Raw genomic sequence first — 15,861 nt, 5'->3', positions numbered from 1 at the left:
AGGAAATCCGTGATGGAAAACGGGAGTTATGTCCTAGCTGCACAGCGCGTTTGGACCGAAGGCCGATAAGTATTGTAAGTATGAGATTTTCCATTTTGGCAGTTTGGGGGTGTTGTGCTTTTTTGCGGGTGGTTTGGCGGGTCTTGGGGCATTGCTGGGAAGGCCTAATACCGGATAAAACTGGTTTGGAGAAAATCCATGCGGAAAAACCTTTTGGCACTTTTTGTAACTTAGGGTTCGTTAGGGTTAGCCCTAGCAGCAGGATTGCATGTGTTTCGGGGTGTTCTAGATTTTTGCAACTGAGTTCTGGGGTCTTAGAGCACTCGTGGGAATGTGTAATTTTGGTTGCAAGTGATTTGAAGAAAATCCATGGTGGGAAAGGGGGGATTTGGCATAGTTAAAGAAAGTGTTTGACACTATTCTTAACTTAGGGCTCGTTAGGGTTAGCAGTATTTGTATTGCATGTGTTTGGGTGGGGGGCTGTTTGTGGGGGGGGTATGCGAGTCTTGGAGCGATGCTGGGTATGGATACTTTTGCTTGCTTGCAAGTGGTTTGAATACAATCCACGGTGGGTAAGGGGGTATTTGGGCCTACTTTTACTTTCAAAGTACGTTTTGTCACCAGTTTTCTACTAGGCCTCGTTTTTTGAGATCTGATTGGGGGTCTTCTACATTTTTGCAACTGGCTTTAGTAAGGGTCTGGGTGGGAGCACTGCTGGGAAGGTCTAATTTTGTTCTAAAACACAGTTTACAGTAACCTAGCGTGAGGGGAAAGATACGCTAAATTAATTTGCCCATACTTATTTATCCTTCAAAAGGAGACTCAGACAGAGTACGCACTTTCAAAAATATTGTACTGTCTATTAGGAAACTCAAAGTGTGACATTTTGCACTACACAGCGTACATACCTTACATTTATTTATCAGTGGTGTTCTAATTTCACTTCCTGTTTTTCCATCAATAATTACAGGCCGGGTTTCAGTCTGTGCAATGGGAAAAAAAGGATGAAGTCAGGCTTCACATTGGCGAGCCGCAATTCAGCATCCGCCAGGTAGGCAGTGGACAGGGTGTCTTCTGGTCCCCAACATTGATGGACGAAGCATCAGCTGGAATGGAGGAGTGCCGCTAATAAGAGGAATGGTTTGATGCGTGCAACTTACTTACCAAATTCACTAGGACAACTACAACAACATACAGATACAGTATCCATTCTTTTCAAATATTTTTTAAGTAATGTTATTGCTGTGAACTTCTATGAGTGTGACTCTGCATTTCCTGGATCTCTCTCTGCTTCTAAATTGATCCCTACAGCCATTCTATAGGTTTTACTTCGGCTATTTTTTAAACCTAATTTAATGTAAGTGTTTCTCTGAGTGCAGAGATAGGCAAGTGAAAATGCTGCAGCCCTGTACTGTCGCATTCTGTCATTCACGGTTGTCGAAAGTACTACTTACTTTTCAGTAACAATGCATGCAGTAGTGCATGCACTTCCTTTATGTCACTTAAAAGATTTATGGTTAGCTTTGTACCCAAAGATTTCTTTATCTTCAATTATTGTTTGCCCATGCTGTGCTTTTTTTTTCTTCTCTCAACAAAACTGACCCAAAAATAAAACCCCATTCCCATCCATTTTCCAAACCCTAACCCTCTTCCCCCGGGCTGTGTGGTTTGATTGGTGTGTGACTAAACGACAGCAATAATTCCACACACTTGCTGGGGGGGATAAGGTCATAGCAACAGGCTGGTGAAGGAATCCGAGGAAATATTCTAGACTTACTCAGCTTCATTACTATTTCTTGTAGTAGTAGCCAATGTCAAAGAAATTCAACGCAAGTACTAGTTATACTTTCAATACTTTACCATTTGTTAGGCTACATTGTGGCACTGTTCTAGTGTACTGTCACCTGCTATATTCTCTATCGTACCGTTCTAATGCTACGGTAAGGACAAACAAGGTTTCATTTTCTTTTTTTCCAGATGCTGCAACTGCCACTGTGCAACACCACTAGTACCAACACAATGATGACATTTCATCCGTCCTGGATTGCCAGATCACCATTTGACGTGCAGCCAACCCTGTGCCTAGCCCTATTCCACAAATTACAGGTAAGATAGGCGTTTGGGGGGAGGAAGTATAATGGAGTATTAGGAGAGACGAGAGAATGACGCTAGTACTAGTAAAGTCCTAGGACTATTGAATTCACTTACTCTGTGAGAGGCACTTAGTTTTGAAAACATTTGGACAATTAAATACACAACTTGAATCAAGATGCCACTTAAGTGTCACCAAAACAAAGTTACTGTTAAACCCCCACCCACCAGCCTCAAAAGCAGTAAAAAAACACGTATGCTAAGATAAAGTTTAAAGTATATTTATATCCCTGACAAAAATAATCTCCCACAAGACCCAACCCACCCCCACTCCCTAACCCCAACGAATGTCTGTGAAAAGTCCAAAAAAGTGAAAAAACCCAACTCCCAATTCCCACCCCCCAGAAGTCTTTAAAAAAGGGGCAAGGGACAGTCTCCTCCTACTGCTGGCTGCTGCTGTTGAATTTCCGGGCCAGGTCGGAATGCTCCTTGCGGAGGGTCTCGAGCAGGGTTTTGGTGTTGAGCAGCTTCTGCTCGAGGTAGGAAACCCTCAGGGAAAGGCAGTGCATACGTTTCTTGCAACTGCTGTGGGCAGCGGATTTCATTGCTCGGCGGTGGCTGGTGGCTGCGGTACCCCGGCTCCGTACCGCTGGAGACCTGCACCGCCTGGGTGACCCAGGGAGCACGGAAGAGGATGCAGCTGTCCCGGTAGATGTTGTGGTAGACTGCGTGTTTCCCTCCTCCTGGGGCACCAGCCGCCGATATTCAGCGACAGTGGCCTCCAGCCTCCGTTGCCGGGCCCATCTAACCTGCTCCTTCCGGGTTGGTTTGGAAGGAGCATCTATATGAAGAAAGAAAGACATAGTCTGTAACTAATGCTCTTTAAGATTAACAAAAAATGATTCAGCAGAAAGTTGTGTCACAGTAGAACTAGCAACTTGCAAGTGCAGTACATAACTATTGTGGCCAGTATCTATCTAACCTCCCACTTCTTCACCCTTGCTCTAACATTAGTGGGAGTCTAAGGAATCAATTCTACGAGCACTATGGACTCACTCCATTAGAGTCGACTATGACAGTACACCAGTCTTATTCTTCTTCTTCTCTCTTGTTTAGCAAAATTGGTACGTTAACCAAGCCGGCATAATGCCAGCGCAGTCAACTTGCACCCAAGGAAAACAGACGCCCGCCATGATGAGTGAGATACACTTGCGTTACTGTACCAGTCCAGTACATACAGGTGGTGATGCTCTTACTTTTCTATTACGGGTGGCACTGAGAATACACTGTTACAAGGGCTTCTGCTGAATTAATTTAAGTTTAACCCTACAGTGCAAATGAATACTAGAAAAGGAAAATGAAGAAGATAAATAATCTGATTATCTATCACTGCACTTGGTATGTATTTATTTACATATGGGATGACTTTAGGTACTTTGCTTTTTATTGAGTGAACAGTGATACATCCACACATGAATGACTGAGTTCTACTAAACTTATTAACAGAGCTAGTGAGTGGCAATCGTAATCGCCGGATATATGCTGTGCTTGCAATACAAACTACTGCTACTATGCATGGTAGTATTCGGACAAAATTACAACTTCTTTTCCTTGCCTTTCCTACACTGGGACGGACGTGCGGGTGCGGTGTTACATGCTCTTCAAAGTAACACTTAGTTCATCGAGTGACCGTCTACTCTCTCTAGATACACATATGCTATCTAAGAGTCAGATAGTACCATGAACCAGGCATCCATCCATTCAAACTATGGGGCAGATTAGGATTGCATATTTCCCGCATCCTCCGGGCCGGCGGAATCCACCGCCAGCCTGGAGGATGCGGGAAATCCGCAGCGGACTGAAAAAGACCCCCCGCCAGATTAGGATGGCTGGGGGATCGTTTTTCAGTCCGCAGCTTTTCCGCCGTGGTCGCCTCCCGTCCGCGGCGGAAAAGCACTAACATGGCTGGCGGTGTCTATCAGACACCGCCAGCCATATTAGGACGTCTGGAGGAACACATGCCTTTACACTGTGGCATTTCCGACGTGCAAAGGCATACAGATTTTTGTTTGGGGGCCCGTTGCCGGCCCCCAGAGGTGAAGGGGGGGTGGGGGGTGCACATAGGGGGTACCTATGGTACCCCCTGCATTTGCCTGCACAAAGCGGCAGGCACCACGTGGTGCCTGCCGCTTTGTGCATGCAAATGCACAACTTACATTTTTATCATTGCGGCGGGTGCTGCTTCAAGCAGCACCCGCCGCAATGATAAAAATACAGGATGTGACCGCCAGGGTGGCGGTCACATCCTAATTATCGCAGAGGGACCGCCACTGCCCCTGCGGACGGTCCCTCCTACTCTATGGTGGCGGACGGACTCAAGTCCGTCCGCCATCATAATAGGCCCCTAAATGTCAATCATTCTTCTTCATGTCTCTCATCTGGACAAACCTTACGTTTTCTCACGGGGAGCAGCACACTATGCAGTCTGCAATCTCAATAAGTAAGGAATATAAGAGCTTACCACTGCCCGCCACTACCGTGGCAACCCGCACAGCAGTTTGGTCCGGCACTTCCACCGCCTCCTCCCCAGAGCATTCCTCCTAAACCTCCGCGCTGGGCCCAGCACCAGATGTTCCACCTACAAAGTACATTTAAGAATGTTAGATTTCATAGACATACACCACTCACTAGAATTCTGTCTAGGAATGAAGAAATGTGAATACAGAAACCAATCTAATAATTTGTGACTGTCTACTCTAAAGTAAAATTTTCCAGTGAAGGGTCTTGTCTTGCTGCACTTTTTGGCACAACTGATGAATGCTTGCTTTTTAACACGCACCATTTTTCTCATAACAGACAGAAGCTTCACTTCTAAAAAAAAAACTCATCACCACCACTAGGACAGAGGGACCAACGATTCATCACCAAAAAGAAAAATTAAAGTTCAAACCAGGTGAGGGCTCGGCTCGCCCGCAATAAATGTGTGAAATAAATCACTATTAGCACTTTTCCAATTTTAATCAACCGTTTCTGTTTTATGACCAGCTTGATTTTAATAAATATTTTTACTTTTAATAAAGCTTTAAAACTTAAATAGACTCTGTGGTTTTTGGTCATGAGTGAATGAGCAAAAGGTTTTGCAATTTGCAAGCATGAGCCCGTGCCTCTGACACTTCTGGACTCTGACTCCGTACTCTTGTCCTGCGTTGGATAATCATCAATGGGGATCAATCATCGATGAATTCGGGAGCTAAATGACTGCCACACTGTCTAGTCAGTAAGGAGATTGGGGTTCTTCAAAGTCTGATATCACTGAGGTATGTGGAAAGTCTACCTGCGCCTATTATAATTGATAAACAATGCACTATTTAGTGTCCATAGTTCTGTTTGTACAGATTTGTCCCTGCAACAGTGGTAGAATGGATTGTCCTCCTATCCAAACCAAAAGTAAAGTAGTACCTTATTCTTTCTTGGTGGTCATTCACCTTTTTATTGTTGGCAATTGTCAAAGCATAAACATTTAGAAGACTTGAAAAGACATTATGGACAATCCCAGAGGACTGCACTCAGTGCATAGAGCTATTGCTGACTAGAATGGGAGTCCAATGGAATTGCCAAATGTGCAATCTTACTTAGCTACACAGACAGACTAATAAGAATAATCTAGTAATACCAGAGGGAGTCATAGTCGCGGCAGGATAAAAATTTAAATACAGTTTACAAGAAGATCAAAGACGATTTAAAAAAAATCGAATGAGGAACGCTAGGAAAAAATAGGTACTCTATATTAAAATTAAAACTTACCGGGGCCAGCAAAGGAGCCCTCGCCTGACCGATCCTGTTCAGCAGCATCAGCAGCCTCCTCCAATGCCCTCTTGCCCCTGGGGGGAGCTGATGTACAACATGAAAGAAAGAAAGACCAGAAAACATGGATGATATTTGTCAACCAAATCAAACATTTCAAAAGAAAAATAACAAAATATTTTGGCGAAATAGCAAATAGACAACTATTCCACGGGATATATTGACCGATCTCATGTGGTCTACTACGTTATTAGTATTGCTTGATTTGCGGACCGTCGACTTGGAAAGTTCTTATGTAACTACTACAAACTACTAAAAAGGTTCGCCTAGGACTGGCAGGCAGCAGTCCGCAGCATGCGAAGTGACAGAAAGTCCATTGTGATTGCAGATCAGCGACAACACTAAAAAGTTTCCTACTACATTAACCAGTCATTAAAATACTCAAACTATCAATCCACCACCACTATTTCTTCTTATCGCCATGTGTACAAAGGAAGTACTGGACTTGAGTCTGTAGGGGCTGATTTAGAAGCCCCTTGCGGCTCTTTTGCTCTATTGTTGCGTGACTTTTGTGACGCAGCGGCAGAACAAAAGAGGCGCCATTGTGCGGCGTATATTAACAACGTGACGCATATGGGAGATGCATCACTGTGTAAAGCCCTGCGCCATCAGGGGGCGTTCCGGCGCAAGGGAGGGCGTTCCTGCGCAGGAACGCATCCTAAAAGTGGCTGAGGGAAATCTACAAGATTTCAATCAGTCACTTTGAGGACAATGATGCGTGATTCAAACCCTGCGCCTGCTTGAAGCAGACGTACGGCTTGACGCAGCATTGGTGAGATAGGGCACCCCAGAGCATTGCAGGAGATGCGCCATCGTTGCGACGCAACTCTAGCAATGCGCCGCCTTTACGGCACAGATGCGTAACGCTTTGGTGACGTTTTGGGACCATGGTGCGCCGCATTGTAAATACGGCGCACCATGGGTGGTGGTGGCGTGGCGCACAATTACTGGCGCATCCCTGCTACTTTGCAGGGATGCGCCGGTAATTAAAAATCTGACCCTTAGTGTCTAGCATTACGCAGTTCTTTAAACTACACTCATACATAATTTCACAGGCCAATGAAATGAACACAAAATCGAAAACAAATAAGCATAGTAGCAACGCTACTGAGAAGGAGAGCAGTGCACCTGAAATGCACAGAAGATTTTGAAATATAATTTACCTACAATGTAATCAGCAGCATTAATGCTCTTGGTAAAAAACTAAAATTTGCAATATAATAACACACAGAGCAGGAGAAAACAGAGTAGTAAAGAAATAGCTACTACTACTCACCAAGCCCGGGGATCTCAAGGCCGAGCAGGTCGAGCAGATCGCGGTCCCGGTCCAGGAGATCCGTCCAACGGTGGGTGGCCTGGTTGTAGGTGCGCCGGACCCGAGAGTGTTGGTACATGGCCCGGCACACCTTCTACCACCGCGTCGGGCGCTCCTGGATCCCGTACCCGCTAACGATCTTGCCGCCTGTCATGATGGTCCTGGGGAGGCGGCGCTGAACCTAAAAAATTAGTGCGGCCACCTCCTCGGCGCTGAAGATCTCTCGGGGTGCAACCTGCTCCCCCCTCAAACGCCGGCACGGGAGCCGGGCACGGGGTACGGGACCCTTCCCCTTCTCAGGATGCTTCCCGGCTCCCTTTACCATGGTCTGGGCAGAAAAGAAGCTAAATAATAAAGAAGAAATAGAATAGGGAAGAAGAAAAGAGTTTAAAAAAGTAGTTTAAAATTAACCAAAAGTAGCAGAAAACACAAAAATATAGAGCTAGAAAAATAGAGGGATAGATAATAAGTAAAATAGATTAAAAAAACTTTAAACAAGCAAAGGATGGCAGAGATTCAGAGAGGATACAAAAAGCATGCCCAGAACCATAGCAATGAATGAGAAACAAGATGGCCGCGCCCGTTCACGACCGCGTGGGTAAGTTTGCGCGAGATTTTCCTCGCGATCACACACGAAATTGTACTAGCGAGCCGCACACTTTGCGAGATTACACATCGCGCCCGGAAACGGAAATACGTCATGCAAACAAGATGCCCGCACACATGAACGACCGTGAGGTTAACTTCGCGCTGTTGCGCTACAAGCGGCTCGCTAAAACGCACAAAACCTTGCGAACTAACACGCCGCAAAAAAACAAATCGCATATTCGCACGAATTCGCGGCTTCCGAATTCGATCTCGCGCAAGTTTGCGCCCCGCGAAATTGCAAAAAAACGAGTTTTGCAAAACTGAAAGCACTCAGCAGGTGCAAAAGTTCAAACTCATCATTAGTAACAATTCCCTGTAGTGCTTCCTGAGGGGCCCCTCCAGAGTTCAGTTGCTAGTTGCAACTATTCTATGACCCTGCTCTGACCCTCACAGCAGGCTCATAGAATAGCTACAAGTAGGCCACAAAGGTCCCGGGAAAAAAAATTGCACTGCAACAGAAAGCAAATTACAGATAAAGAAGCAGGTGCCAGACTGGAATTTTAAAACAGTGACACATTAATAAATCAACCCCAAATTAATTCATGTCAGTTGAAGCAGGGCAGGTGTGCTTGCTTTTCCCCCCCATAATCTACAGTGATGAACCAGAGGGTGGCATTGACGTACCAGAGGGTGGCATAGGTGAAACAGAGGGTGCTGTGAACCTGTGATGATGAACCAGACGTAGAAACAACATAGTCGCGACCGTTGCGAGCCGACAAGTAAGTTTGCAATTGCGAAGTGGTACAAAACCCTCGCGAACTGGCAGAAACCCTTGCGAACACAAAAAAAAAAATCCGCAAATTCGTGAGAATTCGTGTATTTTGAGTTCGCAAATACGCAAATTCGCGAACGCCAGATTCGCAAAATTCGCCCATGCTTACTCACCACCCTCGACTTTGCACAGCTCCAGGGCTTCCTCTATGGTTCCCCATTGCCCCAGGCTTTGCCTCCACCTACCAGGACAGTGATTACGGCTTGGCGCACAGCCGTTAGACACGTGAGGTGGGATCAGAGGTTGACCAGACAGACACCCTTATGGCACGGCACCTGTTTGCGGGAGGTCTCGTTCCTGGAGGATTTCCGTCGCTGGGAATTGGTGGGAATCTCGCTCCTCGGGGATGTGTGGGTGGGGGACCATATGCGCTCCTTTTCTCCACTCCCAGTTCTACAAATACCTACAGCTCCGCCATGCTCTCCACACACACTTCCCAACCCCTGCCACTCTCCCGGAATTCAGCCCCTTGGAAGCTCAGGTGATGATGGGCAACCTGGGTAGGGGAGGTGTGTCCCGTATATATCGAGCCCTGGTAAACAACACCCCCACTTCCCTGGATCGGCTTAAGGTGCGCTGGGAGGGATGGGTGGGCCCTCTAGACGATGTGGACTGGTGCGACGCCCTTATGGCACCCAAAACCCTCACAACCTCCTCCAAGCAACGCCTGATCCAATGTTACTACCTCCACGCAGCGTACCTTACCCCGGCATGTCTTTTTAGAGCCGGCCTGAGGGCCTCCCCGGCATGTAAGCGCTGGGACTCTGCCCCTGCAGACTTCTACCATGTGGTGTGGCTGTGCCCTGCCCTGGAACCCTTCTGGAAGGGGGTGGAAAGCAAGCTAACCCAGACCCTGGGGTGGGAAGTTCCTCATGAACCAAAACGTCTCCTGTTAGGGGTATTTGATGGTCTGGACGGCACCAGGATCGACAAACGTTTTCTGGGGACCGCTTTGGCAGTGGTGAAGCAGGACATAGCCGCCGGATGGTCCCAGGCTGCGCCTCCGACGCTACGAAAATGGAAGAGAGGTGTGGATTGGGGTCCAGGAGGAATCCCTCTTTGAGGCCCGGGGGTGCCCCGACATGTTTACTAGGGTGTAGGGCAAATAGTTTGGCCTATTACCACCTTGAGAGGTCCACCTCCCTATGAACTACACTATACGGTTGAGGACCTATCCGCCTAAGAGGATATTAATGTGTCAATGTTGTTAACAAGAAGGGAAAGGAATGCACCGCTATTATGTAATATGCTACCAATGATTTTTGTGTTTTGGAAAATTTCAATAAAATTTGATGATCAAAAAAAAATGTGCTGTGAGGTAGTGTACCATTGATATGTTGAATGTTAACCGCAGTGCATGGGTTACTAAGGTAAATCTGTGTGTATGTCTGATTTCCTGTCAACTTTTACCATGAATGAGAAAGGTACGCAAGTTAAAACATTTAAGTTGATGTAAGAACAGACAGTATTAGTAGTCTTATGTTCTATTTAATATTAAAAACCTATCCCTTGTGATAGACTGCAGAATATTTGAGAGAACCTCCTTCTGATGAGACAAGCTGTGTGGCTACAAAACCCAATTTCCCCATCTCCTTCCCTTTCTTTGCTGTCAGCACTGAGCGCAGTCTTGGAGGTATACAGAGCTGTAGATGAGGAAGAAGACTGGTGGGTTCCACAATGTCCTCGCAGCAATATTTGGATGTACAGGTGTGGTGGGTTCCCCTCCACAATGACATGGCCCGACCACTGCAACATGGCGGACAAGTTACTCCCGGCTGAAAGCGGGCCCGACGGTCTAGACAAATGCGCCAGAAGCCACACACCGGCAACTGCAAAAGCATCGGAGGCGGGACCAAAGGCGCCTGTCTTAAGCCTGGGAACACCATTGCTTTGTGCGCGGAAGAAGAAGGACAAGAGAAGGCGGACCCAGAAGAACAGGACGTCACATGCGAGGTACACGGGAGAAGAGCACCGGAGATACCATGCACCAGGAACACACCCGAGACGAGGTGGAAAAAGACGACGTTGTCCGCTCTTGGAGCAGTGCCCCAGAGTCAGTTACTCCAGCATGGGAAGCGGAGGCTGTGACTTCCCTCCCCGCGGTTCAGGAGGACCGTGGGTTCAGGTAAGTGCCTGGTTTCTTTTCTTTTCAGGGCTGGTGGGCGAGACTAGGGGGCACAACACTGTGAGCACCTCAACCCTTCCCCTTCACTTAGGCACATCACAGGAATAGGGTACTTGCGAGGGGAGCACTATTCCCACATGCGCATATAGTTTCAGGACGGCAGCCTGACACTTGTTTCGTTCCTTTCGGTTCCCTTCTACGTAGGCCGACAAAGTTCCACTGAAAACGGGCCCAAGACCCTGGGAAAACATCAAATCCAAACCTCCCTAGGTCAGTGACGAAACCACCATTTGAGGCTCCCCTGCGTGTTGTATTTTTTACATTTTTGTTGTTGTTCCCTATACCTTGTTTTTGCCTTCCTCACAAGACTTTCTACCCCGGAAGTATTGGGGGAACATTTGACAAAAAAGGAACCAAATAATAAAACAAACCCTGTCCCATACATATTACTCGTTTTGTGTCTTCTTGATAAAAGGGGACAGTGGGCAACCGGCACAGACCGAACCACCACAACAGGCTAGTGGTGACTTGAGTCAGACTGAACGTCAAGCTTATGAAAGATCTTTGACTGATCAAAATGGATACGGGACGAGTTCTTGAACACTTTCTGGATGTCCACAACATGGAAGCAGCACTAGATGACGACAGTCAGAACTCTCTAGCCGTAGTCAAACTAGACAGCATTTAGTTAGAATTACAGGCTCTTCATCGAGAGGACTAATGAGTAAGGGAGGAGCTACAAAGATACTGTCCCAGCAGAAAACCCTGGTCCTTGCCAAAGAGAGCTGCACCCCGGCTTCCATTCAGCCTTGCTTCTTCATTTCCTGAAGTAACCATAACAAAGGCAATAGCCTAAAATAGTTTCTTGATGAGGTTCGGTCTGAGTCTGCGACTAGAGTAAATCTTGTGTATGTCTCATTTACTGTAGCATGTTACCATTCATGCAAAATCCATGTCAATGAAAGAAATTAGTGTATTTTAAGTTGATGTATGAGCAGAGCATAACAGTAGTCGTATATTCTGTTTAGTATTAAAAAGCAAACAAAATCACTTGTGAGAGAAAATCAGAGATAAAGTTCAACCGTGGGACTTCTTTCATTTCCGTTATCCCCTCTTCACTATCAGCACCAAGAGCAGTTTTGGAACTGCTCAGCAATTTCCATGAGGAAAAAGGCAAGTAGATTCAATGCCATTCCTGCAACAGCATTCAGGTTTACAGGGCAGCAGTGACTTGAGTCTGACAACTTCATATCTTTGCTATGATTAAACTCTTCCTTCACTTTATCAATAAAATGTGAAGTGGATTAATTTTCTAGAATGCCTATGAAAGGCACAGGAATGCTATTTGATAAGTTTATCGGATGTTACACTATACAGAGCGTGTACATGGCATAGTAGAGACCCGTAATGCAACCTATGTAAAAGCAGGGAAGAATTTAATGAAATGTTATACATGAAAGGCTTGGAACATATTCTTTGACTTTGTGGAACGTCTGCTAAATATATGTGTGGAAGGATTATAGTTGTTGGATAAAGTTTGTGTAGAGGGCTGGAATATAATGGGTTTCACATGTTCAGTGCATTTGTCAAAACAATTTGGTATATGATACCACTAATAATACATCTGCACAGTGGATATCTTGTCTCACCTGGATGCTTTCAAAGATGTGTTCAAAGGCTCTTGGAATAATGCCTCTTTGTGTTGAGGGATCTCGGATCCCCTGCATGGTAAAAGACTTCCCACTAGCAGTTTGTCCATATGCAAAGATGGTGCCATTGTAGCCCTCTGTGACACCCTGCAGACACAAATAAAAAAAAGGAATTTTACCACAAAATTATATTTTATAATTCTCAGTTGCAAAGATTCTGTAAGATAACAAGCCATGCCAAGCTTACGAGAAGTGATAAAAATATACTGTGCCAACTCCTGATAATAGCACAAGATGAATGGCAACAGGTTAGTACCAGTAACAGGCTTGCAAATAAAGCGATCCTAAAATTGTGAATGCATTAGGACTTTACCTCAACTCATAGCAAAAAACCTTAGGTGAGGGGACTCCGGTATACCAAAAATATATGCAATAAAGAATAATAACCAAGGTTCATGTGTACAGTTTCCTGAAGGAAAGTGAAGGGATTCAAAAAGATACAGTTGAGCAAATGTCGTTACCCATTGGGAATCCTTCATAGTGTCCCCATACCTCATATTACAGTTTTGGATATCTTCTGGTAAAACGCACATATCTCACAAAAAATGTATTTCCACTATTATCTGGTATGGGAAGAAATGGCTTCTTACCTGTAATCCTAGTTATCTTTCAGGGGAATCTCCATTGAGATCATAAGCACTGACCAGTCCCACCCACGAGCGATCCTGCATAATCCTTGGACACCAAAAGGCCAACAAAACGCTACCTGGAAGACCTAGAGTCCATTTCACTAGAGGTCAAACCGCTACTGCTTCACTACTTAGAAACATTCCAAATGCTGACATTTGCCAAGGTGCATCTTGGAGATTGGTTCACATTTGTACAAGACACTATTGTCATAATTCAGATGTGAGGGCAGATGCCTAAGTTGGGCAAGCCTCTCTGAGAAATGTGTTTGCTTAATTATACTGTTCCCTTTTACCTACTCACTTGCAGAATTATTGGGGAGGAGCTTGTAATCTAGTCAGTGCTTATGATTGTGAATGGAGATACCTTAGGAGAAAATGGAATGGTTCCTCCTCCTTAAGGAAAGAGATAAACTACTGTTAATTGGTTTGTCAGAAATAACTGAGTAAACTGACACCTGCAGGGCATGATGGAACACTGGAAGTCAAGGCACTCGTAAAGGTGCAATGTAGGATACAGATTTTTCCATTTTTCTGCCACATTCCTGGCAATTTGCTAAAGAGATGGCATTTTGCGGAAAATCAGATATATTTCTAAACATACTTAATGCCCTACAGGATGTCTAGTGAGTCAGTTCATAAAGCAACATATGAAAAAGTTTGAGAAAAAAACCCTTAAAAACCCAGAGCCCTGCTCCAAGATTCTCTCAGAAGGAGCTAGAAAAAAAGAGCTTAGTAAACTGCAACCTGCAGGGCATGATAGGACACTGGAGGTCAAAGTGCCCTTAAAGGCACAGTATCCTATTCTCGTTGTTTTAAAAGTTGCAGTCTGTTCGGCTACATTGCCATATAGTTCCCCTTCTCTTACTTTAAAAAGAAGTAAAAGAAGTCTGTGAAGTATGTTTTTAAAAGGTCACTTTTTAATCTTTACCCATGTCTTTTAAAGACTTAAGCCTGTTTTCTTCCATATTTTAAATTAATCTGATACAATTGGCAATACAGCCTGTTTTAAGGCTGCAAAATGTAACATTTGTGATGCTTGTGCCGCCTGCCCTTTACAAAGTAAGATGAAGTAAACGTGACTTTGACAGAAGTGATATGGATCCTATCACGTGAGTGGGACTATTCAGTGCTTTTGATTATCCATGGAGATCCTCTCACAGAGAAGCCCAAATAAGCTCTATTGAATGTTAACCTGGAAAGCCAGCTTGCTTCCCTCAGAATGGTACCTTTAGGGGTTCTTTTGCTAGAAACCTTTACCTCCACTTTGATGACCCAGGAGTCAAATGTAGCAAATCCATAGAGGAGTCAGGAGTGAGCCACTGAACACTGGCATAATGTCTTACCTTTCCACACAGTCGTGGAAGCAGGTGATTCACATATTACTAAATAGAAGTGCATTGCCTTTTTGCATATACTGTACTTTCCCTAATGCAGACAGACCATTCCATGTTCAAATTCAGCATTCAACTCTCCAAAATCACAGCATCATTATGTAAATATTTGGTCAGTTTCTTTTCAGGTCTCATACATTTAAATTAACCAAAATATCTGAATACATGTATGTGCACTCATTGATTCCAGAACTAATCTTCGTGGAAAATGTCAGGCACCACGATAAAGAGAGAAATAGACATTGAGAAATGCATTGAACCAACTTAGAGGCAAATGCTGTAAATGTGTGGGAATGATAAACTTCTGGACATGGGAAAGGTCAAGATAAAGGCAGTAAAATGTCTAAGCAATAGGCAATGAGCTTCAAACAGAAGAGCATGGATAAGGACTGATGAAATAAGGTAAGGGCACAAATGTGGTATTGTAAAGATTACAGCAATCTGTATAAGCCAAGAGGCTGGAGTAGAAGATACAATACCACTAAACAAATTAGTTTAAGGCAGTCAAATAATGTATACGGTAAATAGGTGATGGATGGTAAGGGCAGAACAAGCATTGGAAATGCAATAGGTCTCGCAGCATTAGAGTTAGTGCTTTTAGAATTGTTTATGGGTTTTTTTTGTAAGTCTTTAGCATTTTTGTTCCCTGTAGCCAATGCTAAAGAATTACAAATAAAAAAAGCCATAAACAATTCTAAAAGGTCTAACTGAAATGCTCCGAGACCTATTGCACTGTGTGAGGGTGAGGGGTTGAGGGTGAGTGAGGGTGAGGGTGTGTGAGGGTGAGTGAGGGTGAGTGAGGGTAAGTGAGGGGTTGAGGGTGAGTGAGGGGTTGAGGGTGAGTGAGAGTGAGGGTGAGTGAGTGAGGGTGAGGGTGGGTGAGGGTGAGTGTGAGTTAGGGTGAGGGTTTGAGGGTGGGTGAGGGTGAGGGGTTGAGGGTGAGTGAGGATGAGTGAGGGTGAGTGAGGTGTTGAGGGTGAGTGAGGGTGAGTGAGGGTGAGTGAGGGTGAGTGAGGGTGAGTGAGGGTGAGTGAGGGTGAGTGAGGGTGAGTGAGAGTGAGGGTGAGTGAGGGGTTGAGGGTGAGGGGTTGAGGGTGAGTGAGTGAGGGTCAGGGGTTGAGGGTGAGGGGTTGAGGGTGAGGGGTTGAGGGTGAGGGGTTGAGGGTGAGGTGTTGAGGGTGAGGTGTTGAGGGTGAGGTGTTGAGGGTGAGGTGTTGAGGGTGAGGGGTTGAGGGTGAGGGGTTGAGGATGAGGGGTTGAGGGTGAGTGAGGTTGAGGGTGGTTGAGTGAGGATGAGTGAGAGTGAGGGTGAGTGAG

At 45.3% G+C, this 15,861-nt stretch overlaps 1 protein-coding gene across 1 annotated transcript in view; it reads right to left on the bottom strand.

Annotated features, from left to right (window-relative positions):
• The window catches only part of LOC147722860 (kinesin-like protein KIF17), a 1,643,424-nt gene that overhangs the window by 1,548,299 nt on the left and 79,264 nt on the right, over nucleotides 1–15,861 (bottom strand). Inside the window, exon 2 of the mRNA XM_086965286.1 lies at nucleotides 12,465–12,611. Coding sequence (XP_086821412.1) covers nucleotides 12,465–12,611 — 147 coding nt within the window. The remainder of the gene's footprint in view (nucleotides 1–12,464; nucleotides 12,612–15,861) is intronic.

Source organism: Lissotriton vulgaris, chromosome 4_1 (assembly GCF_964263255.1).
Source record: "Lissotriton vulgaris chromosome 4_1, aLisVul1.2, whole genome shotgun sequence".
Lineage (NCBI taxonomy): Eukaryota > Metazoa > Chordata > Amphibia > Caudata > Salamandridae > Lissotriton > Lissotriton vulgaris.
Note: the sequence above shows the minus strand (reverse complement) of the source record. Positions and strands in the feature narration are given on the sequence as shown.